Source organism: Schistocerca cancellata, chromosome 10, assembly GCF_023864275.1.
Source record: "Schistocerca cancellata isolate TAMUIC-IGC-003103 chromosome 10, iqSchCanc2.1, whole genome shotgun sequence".
Classification (NCBI taxonomy): domain Eukaryota; kingdom Metazoa; phylum Arthropoda; class Insecta; order Orthoptera; family Acrididae; genus Schistocerca; species Schistocerca cancellata.
The window spans coordinates 53447952-53468527 of NC_064635.1; the positions used below are offsets into that span (position 1 = coordinate 53447952).

Here is a 20576-nt window from a genome sequence, read left to right on the forward strand (position 1 = left end):
GTGGAGAGATGGCACGGCACTCTCAAGACGGCCCTTAGATGCCATGATTGTCTCTGGTTGAAAGCTCTCCCGTGGGTGCTACTTGGTCTACACTCGACCTGTAAACTGACCTACAGGGGACTACATCCCAATTTGTTTTCAGTGAGAATCTGGTCCTACCAGGGGAACTCATTCTTCACCAGGTTAGCGAGGATCTTCTCCCCCTCACCAGATTTCATTAGCCAGATGCGCACGCATTTTCAACAAACGCGTTTGCACCCACGCATCAGTCAGTCACCGCCCGAGACTTATGTTCTCACTGCACTCTCCGACTGCTCCCACGCCACACTGCATGACGATGTAGTTAGGCAGCCTCTTCAACCTCATTATCTTGGCCCCTACAAGGTCCTGGGGCAGGTGGACACAACTTTTGATATCATGATTAAAGACCGTACACAGACAGTTTCTCTGCATCGCCTGAAACTGGCTTTCGTCAACCCTGATGGTCTCACACCACCGCAGTCTGACTCTGCAGACGATCCATCCTTGATCGAGAACGAAGACGTGCTCCCATCAACCTCACTGCACACCTCTACCGCCGAAGACTTTACGCTACCATTCACTCGTTTCCTGACCTTGCCCCCTGCTTCAACCTGTGCAGGTTTCATGCCCTCTCCTTCAACGTCGGAGACACACACACCTACTATCAGTTTGTCCAGCAGCATGGTGCCGCACTGAGTGGACAACATTTCTATAGTTATGTTCGGTAACCGAGTGCTCATTCTTTTGACAGTTACCAAGATACCGCCATCGGACAGTCACTTACACATCAACATTGCACACAACCTCACACTCCCGTGCGAGTGTGACCGAGCATCTCTATGTGCTTTCATTTCTACAGACGGCTTGATCCACTTAAGGGCCACGCCATCGACTGCCCCACCCGCTTACTCCCGGGGCGGCCACTGTCATCTGGCCACGGTGGCTGACCGAGTACAAAGTGGACCTGCCTCTCGCTGCTCCGCCTGCACAACCCACCTCATTCGAGATGGAAGTAGCTGTGGTGCACCTGCCTATGCGCATGATTTCCACTGATGTCGACGCCCGTACGCCCTCACCCTTGGACATCTGTAGTACTCTGTACTATGGGGGGTGGGGGGTTGGGGCTGTGTGGCGTCGACAGTTTGTATCGACCACGAAACTTAATATCTGTGAACTCTAAGTGCTCTGTCGAGCCTCCATCTTAACTTTACTTTAGTCGGTTCTTTGTTATACTTCATTCTGTACAGACACAGTGTCAAGTTTTAATATATACGAGCTATGACATATATGGGAATTAAGTTTTCTATATCCTGATTACCGATCCCATTTCCATAATTTCAATTGATGAACGAATGATACCATGGCGTGAACAGTTAAATTTTAAAGTTTAAAATCCGTCAAAAATTACGAAATATGGTATACTCTTTCGGATGCTGTGAGATTTGAGTATAGAATACATTTCCTCATTCAAGATATATTCTGCTGCTGGACAGCCTTTAGCAAAAACAGTGATGGAACAATTGACACCTTCTTATGCAAGTGGCATCACCACTAAATGGATAATTATTATAACAGTGCAGAACTTGTAAGAAGTTACTTGAAAATAAAATTCGAGTTTGTGGAACGATACGGCAAAATAGAGGATTTCCGGAAAAATTAAACAGTGCAAGTGTCAATGTGTTTGATTCTTGTCATCAACGGAAAGGTGAAGTATTCGCACAGGTATGGACAGCTTCGAAAACTAAAATGATACGAATGATCTCTACAATATATAATGCCACTTTGGCTGGCACTCACAGAAAATGTAGAAAAACCAATTACACAATAAAAAAACCCTGAAAGTGTATTAGGCTACAACAAATACATGAACGGATTGGATCAGGCAGACCAATATTTGAGTTATTACCATATATACAGAAAAACTATAAAATGGTCAAAAAAGATTTACATGTACCTCTATCATTGCGCATTATTTAATGCATTCTGTATATTGTCAATATTTCAATACAGAACACTAGAGTCTCCAATTTCACGATTTTTTATTGAAAGTGTCAGATTCATGGATAAAAGACCATGTACCTGCTTCTGAGCAAAACTTGGAGATTGCCAGTACATCGCTTATGTCTCATTATGATTCGGTTGACAGACTTTTCGGTCACATAAACCAACACCAACTAATAGTTATTCCCGAAATGAATAAACGAAAACGGAGAAACTGTCATGTATGTTCCAAAAACAAAAAAGAACAACAGCCAACTTAATGTGTAAGTCTTGTGGAGTTCTGTTACATCTTGGAGACTGTTTTGCTGCATATCACATGAAAGAGAAAGTTAAGTACCAAAAACAATGCAAATAAACAAATATATGAAACAAACAAATTTTGTATTGATTTATGTATGTATATCTTCGACATTTCATGATAGTGGGGGGGAGAGGGTTGAGAACTTATGAGAACTAACGATGAGATTAGTAAAACTTAACAGTTTATAATCTCCTGATAAGGTCAAGAACATCCGGCGACAAGCCGCATTAGTGCTGCCGGCGCCAGGCGAATATATCTGTAAAAGACGTGTGGACAGCAAAGTGTTAACATGAGCGACAAGAGACAGACTTCAGATTAACTGAGTAGCCAGAATTGAAATTTTGTCTCCAGTACTAACCTTGTCAAGTATATACAACCAAGTTCAAGAGTGTTGTACAATACGATTTAGACAGGTACCACTATGTGCCGAGCAATGTTGTGAAGGATGGAAAAGACATACCGTGGCTTGACAGTCATGTTAGAAAGCTATTAAGAAAGCAAAGAGAGCTTCACCTCAAATCTAAATGTAGCCAAAGCCTACAAAAACTAGAGAAAGCCAACATTAGAATAATGAGAGCCACACATGAAGCGTTCAATGAATTCCAAAGTAAAACTGTGTCTACTGGCTTGACAGAAAATCTAAGAAGTTTTGGTCTTGTGTTAAATCAGTAAATGGATGGAAAACGTCTGACCATAATTGCATCAAAACAGAGGATGACAGGGAAAAGGACGAAATGCTAAATGTCTTTTTTCCAAAACTGCTTTGCTGAGGAAGATAATATTGTAGTTTCTATCACACATTGGAAAATCTAGGATGGAATTTAACAATATTATGAGAAGTAAAGTTGCTACTCACCATATAATGGAGATGGGAGGGTACCCTGCATCACCACTAGTTATTTCTCTCTCTGTTCCACTTGCAAACAGAGCAATGGGAAAACAGTTGTCTATACACCTCCATATAAGCCCAAATTTCTCGTATCTTACCACTGTGGTCCTTGTGTGAAATGTATGTTGTCAGCAGTAGAAGTGTTCTGCTGTCAGTGTCAAACGTCAGTTCTCTAAATTTTCTCAATAGTGTTCCTCTAAAAGAGATTTGCTTTCCGTCTGAGGATTCCAATTTGAGTTCCTGAAGCAGCTACAGAACACTTGCCTGTTGTTTGAACCAACCAGTAACAAATCTAGCAGCTTGCCTCTGAACTGCTTCGATGTCTACCTTTAATCAACCTGGTACAGATCCCAAACACTTGAGCAGTACTCAAGAATATGTCACACTGATGTCCTATACATGGTCTCCTTTACAGGTGAACTACACTTTCCCAAAATTCTCCCATTAACCAAAGTTGACCATTCGCCTTCCCGATCAAATTCCTCAAATTCTCGTTCCATTTCATATCGCTCTGACAGTGTGACTGTGTCAATCAGAACACTACTAATTCTGTACCCGAACATTACATGTTGTTTTTCCTACCCATCAGCATTAACTTACATTTTTCTACATTTAGAGCTAGCAGCTATTCATCACACCAACTAGAAATGTTTTCCACATCCTCCTGTACCAACCTACAGTCACTAAGTGACACCACATTCTCGTACACCACAGCATCATTAACAAACAACTGCAGATTGCTGCCCACTCTGTCCATGAGATCATTTATGTACATAGTAATCAAACAATGTAAAATCCAGGATGGGATGTAACAGTACCAGAGAAGGAAAGTTGCTACTCACCATACAGCGGAGATGCTGGATAGGCACAACAGCTTTCGGCCATTAAGGCCTTTGTCAGCAGTACACACACACACACACACACACACACACACACACACACACACACACACACACACCCCTCTTCTGTAGTATGAGTAGTTATCAGTAGCTGATTTACGTGGGATCTTGCAGGGCAGCTGCCAGCTGAATATCAGGACTCTGATCGTACGCAGTCTGCAGGGAGAGAATACAAAAGCTGATGAGTGGGCATTCACAGAAGGAACTAGTGGACTGTGTGCCTTCCATTCACTCACTTTGGACTGAGGCAATCTTTGTGGTTAGAGGAATGTTTGTTCCTGATCTGAACTCAATCCGTCTTCTTTATCTTGCAGTCCTCTGAATGCACCTACTGGCATCAGCTTGCCAGCTGCTTCCAGTTTTCTGAAACTATATATAAAGGTCTTCTCCACCTTCCACCAAGCTAGCAGTCCAAGGAGAAACGTTACAGTGGAGGGTTTGGTACCACTTTGCCAAAAGACAGCCACAATGTTACTTTTGAACCTAACCTCGAGCTCAGGCTACACTATAGACCAGTCTGTCACCAGAACATACATTCCAAAAACTAACAGACATACACAAAATAGTATCAGTGTTCTCTTCTTTTTATGTTTGTGCACATATGACATCATGTGCCCCATCATCTTTATGTAATAGGACAAAGCCAACATGCAGTGTCAATAGCTTCAGCTGACTTATTTCATAGTTTGCTTTTTGATTCCTGGAAGAATCTTTCACCTCAAGCAGTGTTATAGTGATGTGCATATAATAAGGTGGATCATGCAAAGATATGCAGTGGCAAGGATTGTGTATACCACGAGACTCCAGTCGACAGTGTAATTCAGTGGAATCTGCCTATAGCACGGGCTTAGTGGGGCATGCAGAACATTCAGCACCAATTTGCGCACGACTTTCGGCAGGGCAATGTACTCGACAAATACTACACTGATAAATCAAAACATTAGGATCACTGCCCACCATTGCACTGCTTGCCGCATGGTGAGCATGTCAGCGGTAACAAAAGTACGTATGAGCTGCAAATGGGGAAATTACATTGAGATAACCAACTTTGACAAAGAGCAGATTATTATTACACAGAGCCTGTGAGAGAGTATCTCGAAAATGGTGAATGTTCAGGCGCTTCTGAGTAGACTTGGCCACTGTTTCTATGTTTCGATACAGTGTATCGATACGTGGAACTGTTTCAGTGTTTCGGAACGGCTGTGGTTCACTGTTTCGAAACAGTGGTGTTTCATTCCGCCCCTGTCTCGGATAACTGGACCAGATTCGATCTCGAGCCAGACACAGAAACTGTAACGTTGTTTCAAAATAAGGCTGTTTCAGTCCACCTGTACTTGGAACGGACTAATTGTATCGAAACAGTGATGTTTCATTCCGCTCTGTGTCGGGCGAGATTCGGGCTCGGCGTAGGTACTGAAACACAACATACCACTTCGTGAAACACTTTCAAGAGTGTCGAAATCTTTTTGACAAGCAACAGCATGAAACTTAAGATATCCGAAAATAAAGCTTCGTTTCTAGCTGACTGTCCTATTCCGAAATGGCGTAACATCTGCTTTATAAACACTAACCAAACAACAAAACAACACATACTATTCACATTCAAAATAATAAATAAGTGAAAATAATTCAGTTAAATTACACTTTTTTTATAACATACGCTTCTCTGTTCATGTACAGTAATCATATTACGAAACGCAAGTAAGCCTACAACATTTCGAATAAAAAAAGGCATAGAGTGACAGTTATTAGACATATACATAAATTTGATGTAGGTATAATTGCAAGCAATCTGTTTGACATATCACTGATGGTGTAATGGTGAACGGGAAGGGCTGGCAAGCATGGTGAATTTATAGTAACGGTTAGAAACGCCTTGAAAGACAAAATTGAAAAGTATGAAAGTCACACGACACGAAAGCAGCGCATTTGCTGCAGGAAATACGAAACTTCCAAGACACCTAAGTGATAGTTTCATACTTTCTGCGATATGATTAGCGCTCGCGCACCTCATTTGTGTTTATATACTGTATAAGTATGTCCATACTTATACAGTAGACATTCAAGATGATAAAATGTGTAGATTTATTAGATAACAAAACACAAACTGTTTCACTGTTTCGAAACAGCGTATCGAAACATTACATTGTACTGTTTCATTTGTTTCGAAACAGTTACGTGTTTCAGTTTGCCCATCTCTACTTCTGAGCATTTATGGGAAGAGGTAGAAGGACAATGAAACTACCACTATGCGCTAAATGGTTGGATGTCTACGACTCTTCACAGAACGTGGGGTTTGAAAGGCTTGTCTGCTCTGTAAAGTAGGACAGATGGTGATCTGTGGCATCCCTGTCGAAAGAGCACAATACTGGTACATGCAAAAGTGTTTTGGGACACACCATTCATTGTACATTGTAGAACATGGAACTCTGCAGCAGACCACCCCTAAGTGTTCCCATGTTGATGCAACAACATCGTCAGTTACAACTGCAGTGCGCACGAGACCTTTGGGACTTGACCAGTGATAAATGGAAACGTGTCGGCTCTGTGTGAATCATATTTTTGTTATGCTAGACTGATGGCTGTCTCCGCAAATGCTGTCACCGAGATGAACGGCGGCTCAAAACACGCAGCGCAGCGCAGACACAGGTTAGTGGGAGCAGTATTATGCTGCAGGAGACATTCTCCTGCACTTGCATGGGACCTGTGCCAGTAATGGAAGACTTGGTGACAGCTGCAAACCACCTACATCTCTTCACACTTGATGTCTTCCCCGAAGGCGATGTCATCTTAGCAGCATTATTGTGCATGTCTCTGTGCCAGAACTGTGTTACAGTGATTTGAGAAGAATTATAGTTAACTCACTTTGATGTCTTGGTGACCAAATTTGTCCGATTTAAATCCTATGGAACCCATCTGGGTCTCTATCAGGTGCCATACACAAATCAGTGGCTCATTATTTAAACAAATTACATAACCTGTGCACAGACATCTAATGCCACATACCTCCACAAACTTACCAACAAAGTATCAGATCACTGTTATGCAGAAACAGCGATTCATTTCATTTCAAATACGGACAAACAAGCTGTCTCAATGTTCTGGCTCATTAGTGTATTTTGAAAGATGACTACAGCACTTTCCCAGGAGTAAAAATTTTTGTAGCCAGAGTCACAAGCTGAAGCAGTGGAACGATATGTTGCCCACCACAGGGTAGCCAGTTGCCAGGATAGGCAATGGCTGGAGCGTGAGGTGTGGGACAGAGGTCACATACCTATATGATACACTAAGCCTATACAATCTACTATATGTAAGGAAAGAAAATTACCAAATAAACAAGAATTTGTTTTTTTTTTTTTTTGGTTTGTGGTTTTAGGGCGCAAAACTTCTATGGTCATTAGCGCCCAGCCCGTGACTTAAGACAGTAAAAAACCGAAATTGAAAACCAGCAGCAATGGGAACAAAGTCAGAAAATTGGAGAAACTAAAAATAGAAGAATGCTTAAAAATCTGCTACAGAAAGGGGGTGGTTGTCCCCAAAAAAAAGCTTCAAATGACTGACGTCATTTCACTGTCACTAATAAACTGGAGAACGCGGTCGGCTGAGCGCGTGTCATCTGCTAAAATCGACGATAAATCGGGCGATAGCTGTAGACGGGAGCGTAACGGATTAAAATCGGGGCATTCAATTAAAAGGTGTCGTACCGTCCACAGCTGAGAGCAGTGGGGACAGAGTGGGGGAGGATCGCCGCTTAAAAGATGTCGATGGCTAAAACGACAGTGCCCTATCCGGAGTCTAGCTAAAATTACCTCCTCCCGACGACGCGTTCGGGAGGAAGAGGTCCAAGCGCAAGGAAGGGCTTTCACTTCCCGCAATTTATTACGGGGAAGTGCCGACCAAAGCGCATGCCATAAATGAGCAACTTGGCGACATAAACCGCTCCGTATATCGGTGAAGGGAAGCGACTGAATAGCTGGCCGAGGAAGAGAGACTGCAGCCTTGGCCGCTATATCGGCCGCCTCATTCCCACAGATACCAGCGTGTCCCGGGAGCCAGAGGAACGCCACCGAGACGCCCCCCAGGTGGAGCAAGCGCAGACAGTCCTGAATCCGGTGGACCAGAGGGTGCACAGGGTAAAGAGCTTGGAGACTGAGGAGAGAGCTGAGAGAATCTGAGCAGATAACGTACTGTATCCGCTGATTGCGGCGGATGAAGTGGATAGCCTGGAGAACAGCGTAAAGCTCCGCAGTATAAACCGAACATTGGTCGGGAAGCCGAAAGCGATTTGGGGTGTCGCCAACAATATAGGCACTCCCTACACCTAACGATGTTTTCGAGCCGTCGGTGTAAATAAATGTGGCGTCCGTCATTTGTGCACATACAGCAGCAAATGCCCGATGATAAACAAGTGTAGGGGTACCATCCTTGGGAAATTGACAAAGGTCACGGAGCAGGCAGATCCGGGGACGGAGCCAAGGCGGTGCTGTACCCCAAGTTGTCAAGAAGGTTTTAGGAAAGCGGAAGGAAAGAGAATGGAGCAGTTGACGGAAGCGGACTCCCGGGGGTAGTAGGGAGGAGGAGCGGCCTGCATACCCTACATCAAAGGAGGCGTCGAAAAAAAGGTCGTGGGCTGGATTAGCTGGCATGGAAGACAGATGGCTAGCATAACGACTCAGGAGGACTGCTCGCCGACTGGACAGCGGAGGTTCAGCAGTCTCAGCATAAAGGCTTTCCACAGGGCTAGTGTAAAAAGCTCCAGACACTAAACGTAATCCACGGTGGTGGATAGAATCGAGACGCCGAAGAATAGACGGCCGAGCAGAGGAGTAGACTATGCTTCCATAATCCAATTTCGAGCGCACTAAGAATTTGTGTGTGTGTGTGTGCGAAAATTGGAACTTTGTATGGGTGCTGATGACCGCACACTTGAGCGCTGTACAGACCAAACATCATCATCATCATCATCATCATCATCATCTTCGTCTCACATAATTAATGCATTACTAAATCACACTAACATAAAATATGAATACCAGGCACAACACAATCTTCAAACACTTCTACACTCCAGACAAACAAAGGCAACCATATATTCAAATCCAAGCACACATAAAATGCAATGAAAAGTATGTGATACATTGTATACAGATCAAACTGCAAGACCACAAGCTGCGGACATTCTAAATACTCGTAGATTCATACACGCAAAAGTACACTCAAGAAATCCTAAATTAACAGTTTAATTTGAATTACAGACATTACACACAAAATTTTACTTAAATTAAACTTCCAAACACAAAATGAGTATAATAACTTAACCGAGAACTTGTTACCAGGGAATTAAAAATAACCACTGGAAAGCATATGTTTAAGGAAACAGAGTTGGCAAATTGTCACAATCCTTGTGCACCACATTACTATCTGGTATCACCAATTAAAAAAAAAGAGCAATAGGATTAAATTACATATCAGTGTAGAACCACATAAAAACAGATCATATAAGCAATATAATATATCTGGTAAGAACAAAGATATGACCCACAGAATACCATAGAAGCAAACAGCCTGCAACTATATAACATTGCTGATTCAACTGTCAACGCAGCTGTAATGAAGTGTCATTATGAAATGAACTTACATAATTTGACATCTACGCAGTTATTACTGCTCTAGCAAAAGTTTAACATCTGCTATAGCTCCAACAACATCAAAAGAACAAACTAATACAATAGTGTGACAGCAACTGAGACATCAATGTAATATGGATATCAAGACCACCTGATGTATGAGGCAAACCATAATTCTATAATATCTTAAATTATCTATTTAAAAATTTGAAATATTGTACCAAATTATGCAAGACAACCTGAAGATGGCAATCACGCTGAAATAGACCTGTAGTCACAAACAATATAATCAAACACAGCAACATCTTTGTCACGTAACATTATATATTATGTTCGTCTGACATACATGATACAGTGGGCCCAGATGAGTACAAATATTCCTTGTATATTCTGTTACTTCCATGTATCTTCAAAAGTGATAATTGTGTCTGAACTGCCACAGGATATGACATGTCTCTCAATGAAGATGTTCAGTTTCGGGCAAAGAAGACTGAACTCAGCACTGACACATGACTACGTTGCTTCCATAACGAGCAGCATCACAGGCCAGCTGCTATACCCACGTTTCACCAGTGCAATAGTATTGAAGATAGTTGGTCAGAATATCATGTAATGACGGAATCCCACTTCACCGCTTATAACATTACATGTATGGTGCCTGGTTCTTTTTTCCTCTCAATGGTCGGATCCAATATGTACAGACTGTTTTTCAAACTGTGGCCAGATGCTCATCCAGAAGATGCTAGTTACGACGGACTTGCTCGGTTGCTTGCCAGGTGAACATTTTGAAACTCACGTTCATTGTGCTGCAGCGATGTTTAAATTTTTCTGGCTCAAGAAGCAGCCTGCACAGTCTTTAAAACAGAGGACTGAAAAATCCAAGGGATTAACAAGATATTAGAGGCTTAAAAGTTCTCGTGAACTCAGCTATAGTGTATTATGTTACTTGATGCAATCACACAAAAGGAGTGAGATACATGCATTTCTGCTGACATTCTACAGTTGTCAGTTTTGTCTACTGCAGAATCTCAAAGTATTGTGGATACTACTAAAGTTGACTGGGGCTTTGTCTATTTCTGTTGACAGTTCATGAGACAGTCTAGAGTTCCTGCTAATGTTAAGTGGATAAAAACAGGGCTCAGATTAAGAGTAAATGCAAAGACAAACACTTTTAGTCTTTTGGGATGTGAGGTGTACTGCAAAATACAGTGACAAAGTCTTGTTCTCACTGCTTTTCAAACTATGACAGAAAAGCTTGTCCTTGTTGTGACATGAAATGTTTCCAGTGTCGTAGGCATGGTCATGTTCATAAAGTCTGTTTACAAGGCAGCCAGGGCCAGCACGGGGCCAGCGCATGGTTTCAGCAAACCTTTCCAGGAAATGCACATCTGTTGGCAATGCCATTAGTACTGGCACAAACAAAGGTGCTGTGTTTCTGCTCTGCAGAAATCTTTCGCTACAGTACACAGACAGAAGAACAAACTTTCTGCCCAATTAAGAGTGACTCCAAAGAAATTTCAGTTAGAGGCAGGTGCATTTGTTTCCTTTATCAGTAAAGAGACATATGAAAGGATCGGTAGTCCACAGCTCCAGATGCCTATTTCTGTTTTGTCTCCACATTAAACACACAACATACCAGTACTTGGCATGCACAGCTTGCCAGCCACTTTTCATGACATTACAAAATGTGTTGCATTTGATGTGCACAGTTCTAAGAACAGTGTGAGCATATTTGGTTTAGAGTTGTTTGATTTGTTCAGCCTCTGCATACAAGATAATGTGTTACAAATGGTGTTTCAGTGCCTCATACTAATGTTTCTGATTTGTGTAGTAAGGACAGTGAACTGTTTGGAACAGGTTTAGGAAGGACTAAAGATTTTGAAGAGCACATTACTGTTAAAGACAACGTGCAACCACACTTTTTTTGCACAAGGCCGGCCCCCCGTGCAATAACTGAGCAAGCTGCTCAGGAACTGGAATGATGGAAAGACATTGGCGTGACAACCCATTTGGTCATCCTCAACAAGAGATCAAGTGGTTTACATCTGTGTGCTGATTTTAAGGCCATAGCAAACTCAAACAAGTAGGATAGATTCACATAGTATAACTGTTAGAGTTAAAACAATAAAAAAACAATTGAACTTTTACTATATTCTCAAAAAAAAAAAAAAAAAGAAAAAAAAAAAAAAAAAAAAAAAAAAAGGCAAGTTCTACAGGAGACAGCTCACAGGTGAAAAAACTGGTCTGGGTAACAAACGATCCGAAGATGGCTGGTGACAGCCTCAATCAACAATTTATGTGATTGTGCTGAATGATAACCTGTTATAATAAGACTCATTCTTTTTACTTTCTTTATAACATTCTTGCCAGTTTTATTTTCAACTTACTGCTTGAAACAACATAATTGCTCAGGTTATATTACTTACTGGCTCTTTTTTGACAGATGATGCATCACAGGAAGAATTTTGAAGTTTTTCTGGTGCCGCCATCTGAAAAAGAAACACCATAAGTGAAGAAACTATCAAGAGCAATCTGAGGCAAAATCATGTGCCATAAATAAAGTAGGTGAAAAGTTTTAGATTTATGTAACGTGGAATTCCAGGATGTACTTGAAGCAGTGCTTTTTATTTTGTTTGACTGAAGCTTCAACCAGTGTATTACTGTTTGGTGGAAGTTGACAATTAAGACAGTCTTTGAAACATTAACTGTTCTATACATATATAGGTACAGTGAATAGGGGACCAACTACAAATTTACTGGAAGTATTTTCTGTTTGAAAGAATTTAGATCTTTTTTAAGTTGCCCTTAGTTCATAAGACAGGAAGATACAAATCCTTCACAAATTCAAGTCAAAATGAAAGGAATACCTTGTTGGCTACTCATTTTCTAAATTATTATCTCAACACCTAGAGTAAAAATCTGTAAAACATTACAGGAAACCAAGTTCAGTGGATATAACCCTTCACAATACAGCATCAAATATCTTCTGTTCTTCAATGGCGATTACTTAACTTATGAAACCACAAAGGATCTAATATTCATCTGAATAGTCTAAAATAGCAGACTTTCTCTTAATCTTCATCTACATACACATCTTCACTGTACTACACATGGCAGAAGATACTTTCAAGTGTACCAGTTATTAGCAATTCTTCCTGTTCCATTCACATATGGAGCACAGGAAGAATGATTGCTTGTGCACATTGTGGTTAGACTGCTCTTTTCCTCATGATATTTCTACAAGTAGTATCAATTATATACTGTCTTTGGCTGATTGTAATTGAAGTCTTATTTAGACCAAACATGTTTCACTTTATTTTTCAGCACCTTCAGTGGTCACGGTTAACAATGATTTTTCTAACAAGTCTGTCTGTCAAGTTCATAAAGAATCTACCGTTTTAAATTATTACTATTAAACAGTATTAAATCTCTATTATCACTCAGATTTTTTCTACTTCATTTCTTTCTACACATAAGTCAAATTTTAGTATGCTGCACTTCACTGACATGAAATGTGTTCTTATTTTCATGTTGGATATATCCACTTATACCTCAAAACAACGTGAGATAGGTTTTAAATTTGCCTGTACATTGTCTGTCAGTTGCAGTTTGCCTGGAAAATGGCGGGGTGTGCTCCCGCCGAAATATCAGCAGTCGCTGTTAATATTACCTGGCTGAATTCCCGTGAGTTGTTTGAACCTCAAAACAAGTTTCTTCCTCTGTATAGAATGTTCAAATAACTCTCATGAATGCAGCCAGGTGACATCTTCGACAAACACCGAAATGTCAACGGATGCTCACCCTGTCATTTTCAAGACACCAATGTTATGAGAGGGTGCTGTGCAAGTAAATTTAAAATCCCGGTATGCAGGCCATATGATGAAAGGCAACACGCACACCATAAACACTAATGTCATCACACAACAAACATGATCAACATCTGAAGTGATCAATAGTGAATACTAACAACCAATGTGTGAGGTAGCATCAACTCTGCCTGTTGTCTGACAGGAGGAGAGCAGAATTCCAAGGAGAATTTGAGAAAAAACATCCACATCTATAAGGTAATTTGATCATTTAATCTCAACTGCTTGCTTAATAACACTATCCCAATAGCTGGAAGTAATTGCCAGGATATCTGTGTTACATTTTTTTTATTTTTTAACCTGGTCAGATTAGAGCCTTCCCGTCCTCTCAAATACATTCCCTTTTTTTTACATCGTAGTTATGTAAGAAATAATGATAGTTTTAATATGACAAATATAATGTTCTGTCTTGAGTGTCTGTAGAGGCAATGTAAATAAATAATAATGATTGAGAACTAATAAAGTCACAGTAATACTGGTAGTATTCCTACTGCTATTGCTGCTGCTGCCGCCGCTAACATTGATAATGGTGGTGGTGGTTGTGGTGGTGGAGATGATGACAATAACAAAAACAACAACAAGAATGATTGTGGCAGATATATGAAAGCTATTTGTGGATGTACAAAATAAATATTTTCTGATATAGTGAGTTCCGGGGAAGGGAAATTTAAGAAGATGCCACCAGCTAAAAACACTGGGAAATGAAGATCTGGTTGGAAACAAGGAAGGGGTAACGTGTGTGTACAGGGATAACAATAGTCATTATTATTGCTTCAGTAGATATGTCATTAAGTGTCTTTTGAAACTGGAAATGTTATTCAGTTCTCTAATATAATGAGGGAGTTATTCCAGGGACAGGTTCCTGCAACTGAAAAGGACTTTAAGGAGAAAATGGCTCACTGATGGAGTGGGACAGAAAGGATTTAGCCCTGACGAGAATGGGTGTTTCTGCATGTTGTTCAGGCAAGGGCATTAAGGTCAAGGTAATATGTGAGGGACAGTGAATGTTGATGACAGTACAGAAGACAGAGTACATGGAAATCTCTGCACATTACCAGAACTCCTGTGCATAGGTGAAATATAATCAAAGAGTTGACCACCACATATATATTGAACACAGGCATTCATAAGCAGTTTCAGGCACTGTCAACTTCTCTGTGAATGATCTTGCAGGACGTCATCACTGTAGTCAGTGATGGAAGTATAAGTATTTGCAGAAATTTATTTTTCAGATCAAGAGGGAAGAGCTTTTTAGATTTTTGTGGGGCATGGAGAGATCGTGATGTCCTCTTCGACATTACTTTCTCGACCCAGTTTAGATTTTCATCTGTTACTACTCCTAGACAAACTGCTGAAGGAGAGAAAGTGATATCTGTCCCACTTAGGACTAAAGATGGTAGGTATGTATTCTGTAGGAAGACTGGTGGCAAGGCACTGTTCTGGAATAGCATATTTGTTCCGCTTTCTAAGTGAGAATGACACTTCTGCTCAATATATCATCCTTTATGGTCCTACTGGTCTGCCCAAATATGACATGCCACAACCACAAGGAATGTGGCAGATTTAAATATACACACATAATCAGCAAACCACCATATAGTACATGGTAGAGGGTATCCCCAGTATTGGTCATATTTTGCAGAAAGATGATGATAAACATGTTATTCAACCACCATCTATGACCAGGGGCCTTTTGGGTTCTCTACAGAATGATCTTTATTTGCATAAGGCAAGTATCTAATGTGTTCCTTGCAGCTGTGGCATATCATATATTGGTCAGACGATCAGGACCATAGAGGACTGGTGTATTGAGCATAAGCCTTACAAATACTTAGAACAGTCAGAAAAACTATTAATGAGAACACTGGCTTAGCACTGGTCATCCTATGGAGGTTCTGCCACACACTTCCAGCTGTTCATGATAGTGTTGTAAAGGAAGCACATTACAGACATTGAAGATGGTATTTAACTTACATAACTATTGTAGGCAGATTTTCTTGGGGTAGTTTGCATCTATCTTCAAGTGCTGCCATGTGAGTTTTTCACATTTGTGACACTCTCCCAGGGGTCAAACTAACCTGTGGCCATTTGTAATGCTCTTCTTTGTACTCGTTTGATATTACCTGATAATCTTGGCTGGTTCAAACCCCAGGCACTTTAGCAGCATTTCAGAATGGGCCACACATGTGATTTGCAAGAGATCTCTTTTGTATACTGATTTCATTTTCCCAGTATTTTTTCATGGAACCAATGTCTGATATCTGTTTTACCTACATTTTAACCTATGTAACTGTTGCATTTAATATGTCTCCAAATTGTTACACGCAGATATTTGTAAGAGTGGACAGATTCGAATTGTGACTCCTTTGATACTGTAGTCATGGGATACTATGTTTCCTCATTTTGTGGAGTGCACAATTTTATATTTCTGAACATTTAAAGCAACTGGTCAACCTTTGCATCATTTTCAAAACTTATCAAAATCTAACAATATTTGTGCAGCTTTTTTCAGACAGTACTTCACCACAAGTAACCGCATCACCCATGAAAACACTGTGGTTATTATTAACATTGCCTGCAAGGTCATTAATTAAGGGTAGCAACATACTTCCTTGGGGCACACCCAGTTACTTTTATTCTCCATCTAAGATCACATGCTATGTCCTCTATGAAGAAATACTCAATCCAGTCAAAAATCTCGCTTGATAAACCTACACAATCATAACTTTGATAATAGCCCTACGTGCGGTTAATAATGCAAGATACAAAACAGCAGATTTTTAAAAAAATGTATGCAGAGCACAGCAAGCACTTCTAAATAATAACAAAAGCTGTTTGTCCTTATTTATAGTTATTACTGGAATCAACTGAAATGGTTAATCTTAGCAGTATACTCACGAACAGATTACATATGTTCTTCACATCTGAGAATTCTATGAAACAAAGTAGTCTTTAAAACGTGGTTTCCAAAAAATGTTTTTCTCTAGTTCTTTAGGTGTTTAATATCACTGTAATATGTACAGTTTTTCTCACGAAATATTTCACACAGCTCCACCCCTTCACTGTTATGTGTGCTTAAGGACAAATTTCTTTAAAAAAAATCTGGTCAAGCGAGAGAGAGAGAGAGAGAGAAGAGAGTGTGTGTAGCACTCTTGCACCAATGGTGTTGTACAAACTTTAAATACAAAATCCATCTGTCCAAGGAATCTAGTATCTCAACAATTTTTGCCTTTTATCAATACAGGCAAGATATATGTCTATCCAAATCTGAGAAAAGGGGCCTTAACATGACAGACATAACAAATGACAAAAAATATTTTTTGTACAATATAATTACAAATGAACCATTTCTGGGATTTTTTTCTTTGCTTCTATTGTGAAATCTTGCTTCATGCCAAATATCATCATTTTAGGTCAACCGGAAGCAGCCTGCAGATTTTGCTGAGTGAGCTTGTGAGCACTGAAACAAGTAACATAACTAGCCATACCTTTTGATTGTATTAAACTCGAAGGTTAAACTTCTGACACTACCAATGGTGAAAAGTTTTATATCCTTTTACGGAAATACGGAAGCGTCCGATGCCACCCGTCTGCTTTGACCCATGACGTCACAAATATGGCGGAAACAAAAACACACACACACACACACACACACACACACACACACACACACACACACACACACACTTTCCACAAGAAGTGTAATGACACTAACGGGACAAGCGCGGGAAATGGGGTGTTTTGGGTGGGGGGGGGGGGGGGGGGGCAAACTAAATATAAACAAATTTAGATGCCTTGCGTAGCTACAACGTGTAAGTGAAGACAGCCATGCATGAATACCCACCCACATCCCCAGGGGTCGTAACCCCTGCAACCCATAGAAGATAAAGATGCTTCAGTAGCTGATTAGTGTTTTTTGTCTTTAAAAAAAAAAAAAAAAAATCTCACGGGATAGAACGAACAGATCAGAAAGATAAATATAATAAACTAAAACAGAAATTGGAGGAAACAGATAATTAAAATAAGTAATAAGCGTTTTTAAATTAAAAAAAAAATACTCACGAGATAGAACGAACAGATCAGAAAAGTAAATAAAATAAGATAAAACAGAACTAGAGACAGCCACACTCAAACCAAACTCCGCGCCGTCATGACATCACACACGACAACACCCTTACGTCACGGGTCAAAGCCGATGCGTGGGATCGGACGCTTCTGTCGATGTCCTAGATGTTATAGAATAAAAACAGTGACACAGTAAATAAGACTTCACGTCTTTCCAGAATTACATATTGTCTTCAATAGCCTTTATACTGTACTTGCGGGGGGAGGGGGGGGGTGGGAGGAGCTTATTGAACAGCTTAAGGTCATTCTGGAATGCTCCATTTGAACAAAATTATATTTGGCGTCTATTACTTGCAGGTTTATTCTAGTGTGATGTGAATTTTATTATTTTTCTTTAGTTAGCATTCGGTTGGCACTATGTCGTTCTTTTTAAGATAATTTTAATTTCTCAGAATATACTAAAGTTAGAGGAAATACGGAAGCGTCCGATGCCGCCCGTCTGCTTTGACCCATGACGTCACAAATATGGCGGAAACAAAAAAAAACACACACACTTTCCACAAGAAGCCTAATGACACTAACGGGACACCGTCATGACGTCACACACGACAACACCCTTACGTCACGGGTCAAAGCCGACGCGTGGGATCGGACGCTTCTGTCGACCCCCTTTTACATGTAAAATCCATGAGAGCAATTTCATGTGGGATTATATTAGCATATTTGCTCTTATTTTGGAAATATTTATCGAGTTGTCCTCCGACATCATCTACGTCCTAGAGGATCTCACCATGTATCAATTGGAACGAAAAGTACATCTAAATCTAACTTTAGTATATTCTAAGAAATTAAAATCATCTTAAAAAGAACGACATAATGCCAACCGAATGCTAACTAAAGAAAAATAATAAAATTCACATTACACTAGAATAAACCTGCAAGTAATAGACGCCAAATATAATTTTGTTCAAATGGAGCATTCCAGAATGACCTTAAGCTGTTCAATAAGCTCCTCCCCCCCCCCCCCCCACCCCAAGTACAGTATAAAGGCTATTGAAGACAATATGTAATTCTGGAAAGACGTGAAGTCTTATTTACTGTGTCACTGTTTTTATTCTATAACATCTAGGACAGTGAGTGCGCTGGTTATGATTAAGTGCAAAACGTGAACTATTCAGGGAAGCAAATGCACCATGGAAATACTAGCACATTTTGTCCAGCATTTGTAGCACACTGTGTAATATCTGATCACACGGATCAAATAAATAAGGACTACGATGATTGTCGTTACGATACAACTAACCATTTAAAGCGTGAACGTTCCGAGGAACAGTTCACGTCATCCTGCTATGCGTCTTCCGAATCAGTGGGGGAGAAATACATAGACATATACATACAGGGGTGATTAACTGCGTTAACACTGTGAGTTTATTATACGCAATACAGAAACACAGACAGCTGATACACCTTCTTTTGTTCCCGTTGTACTTCATAGCATGAGATGACAACATTCCTACACGAAAACGGACTGCGCCACTAGTCCTATTCCAGACTTTTACCCACAAACTAGTAATTAAGATAACCAACTCAAAGGCGCAGAAAATACACTCTCTGCTATACAATAAACAGATTCTTAAATACCTACAGCACTCTTCCGTGAAATCTCAGTTGACACATGGTGCTGGCATTTCAATTGCAGTGACCTCTTGCGGGGTATGTTGGTAACGTGTGCCGCCAGCTGTGACAGGACGCAAATGACCGACAGCTGATTTTTGTAGCCAATAAGAATGATGTCGTTTCAGTCGCGGGCGAAACAAATTTTGCTTTTCAACATAACACCATTTAGCACAGTACGTATCTTAGCGCGATAAGGAAAAGATGGACACACAGAAGCACGTAATAAATAATTTAACACAAGTGTTATCATTATATTATTTTATATTAGGTGTAGGTACATGGTCTTTTATCCACGATTCACACACATTTTGTGCACATAACTGTAATACCCTCTTTGGTGGGTACAAGAGGCCAGGAACAAACAATGTTTACTCCAAACTGAACATTATTCTCAAGATGAACATCCCACTCAACGGTTGTGCAGCCTATGTGGTACACAGTGGAGGTCAAACAAGTGCAGACCTTCCTTCCATTGACATAGAAACAATACTGAAAAAATTTTTTCAATGTTTTACTATTTACAATGTGTGATTGGAGAAACTAAAATAATTCTGTGATTTTGTTGATACTGAATACAAGCAAGTTCTAGGTAGTATTAAAACTAGATGGATGCCATTGTTGCCAAGAAATAAGGCGATATTGATAGTGTAAACCTTTGAAATCTTATTTTCTATCTCAGGATAGGTGTCCTACATTGCTGAAATAGTTTTTTTTGAGAAGCCACAGTCATTTCTTTGGCTTCATTTTGCACAAATCCAATTGAAAACGTTTTCAAATTCAATCCAGAATTTGGAAAGAACCGCGATTTCAGCTACACAATAGGCTGAAGAGTTAGAGCCACTTAAGAAAAAAATCAGTAACAGGAAATTTAGTAAATTTCAATTTTCAGCTACTTCTTCAATTTTAATTAACTTGGAAAGGAAGGTATTTTCTCTGAGGTAAAATACAAAATGATTACCAATTTATTTTAAGACCCTTTTGTGACTTACTTAGAAAGGTGGACTTCTCCATTTCAGCCTCTGAAATCATTTCATAGGGTAACACTGAAAAGTTCTGTTCCTTGAGCTGAACTTTAAAATTATCTGAAAATTCTTAAGGCAGTAGATTCAGGTGCAACATTTCAGGTAGATGAGGAAGTATTGTTTGGTGAGATAGGATTCATGCACAACATGGCATCCAGGAAACTTGAAGAATGGGAAAAAACTAATGTGGAAACAAATAAGAGATAGG

General features: G+C 40.1%; 1 protein-coding gene across 1 annotated transcript in view; it reads right to left on the reverse strand.

The window, feature by feature from the left end:
* LOC126106786 (zinc finger protein 239-like) overlaps positions 1 to 19380 on the reverse strand; it is a 76382-nt gene extending 57002 nt beyond the window's left edge. Inside the window, exons 1-2 of the mRNA XM_049913169.1 lie at positions 19315 to 19380; positions 12165 to 12227 (exon numbers count right to left, since the gene is read on the reverse strand). Coding sequence (XP_049769126.1) covers positions 12165 to 12227 — 63 coding nt within the window. The 5' untranslated portion in view covers positions 19315 to 19380. The remainder of the gene's footprint in view (positions 1 to 12164; positions 12228 to 19314) is intronic.
* Positions 19381 to 20576: the final 1196 nt, after the last annotated feature.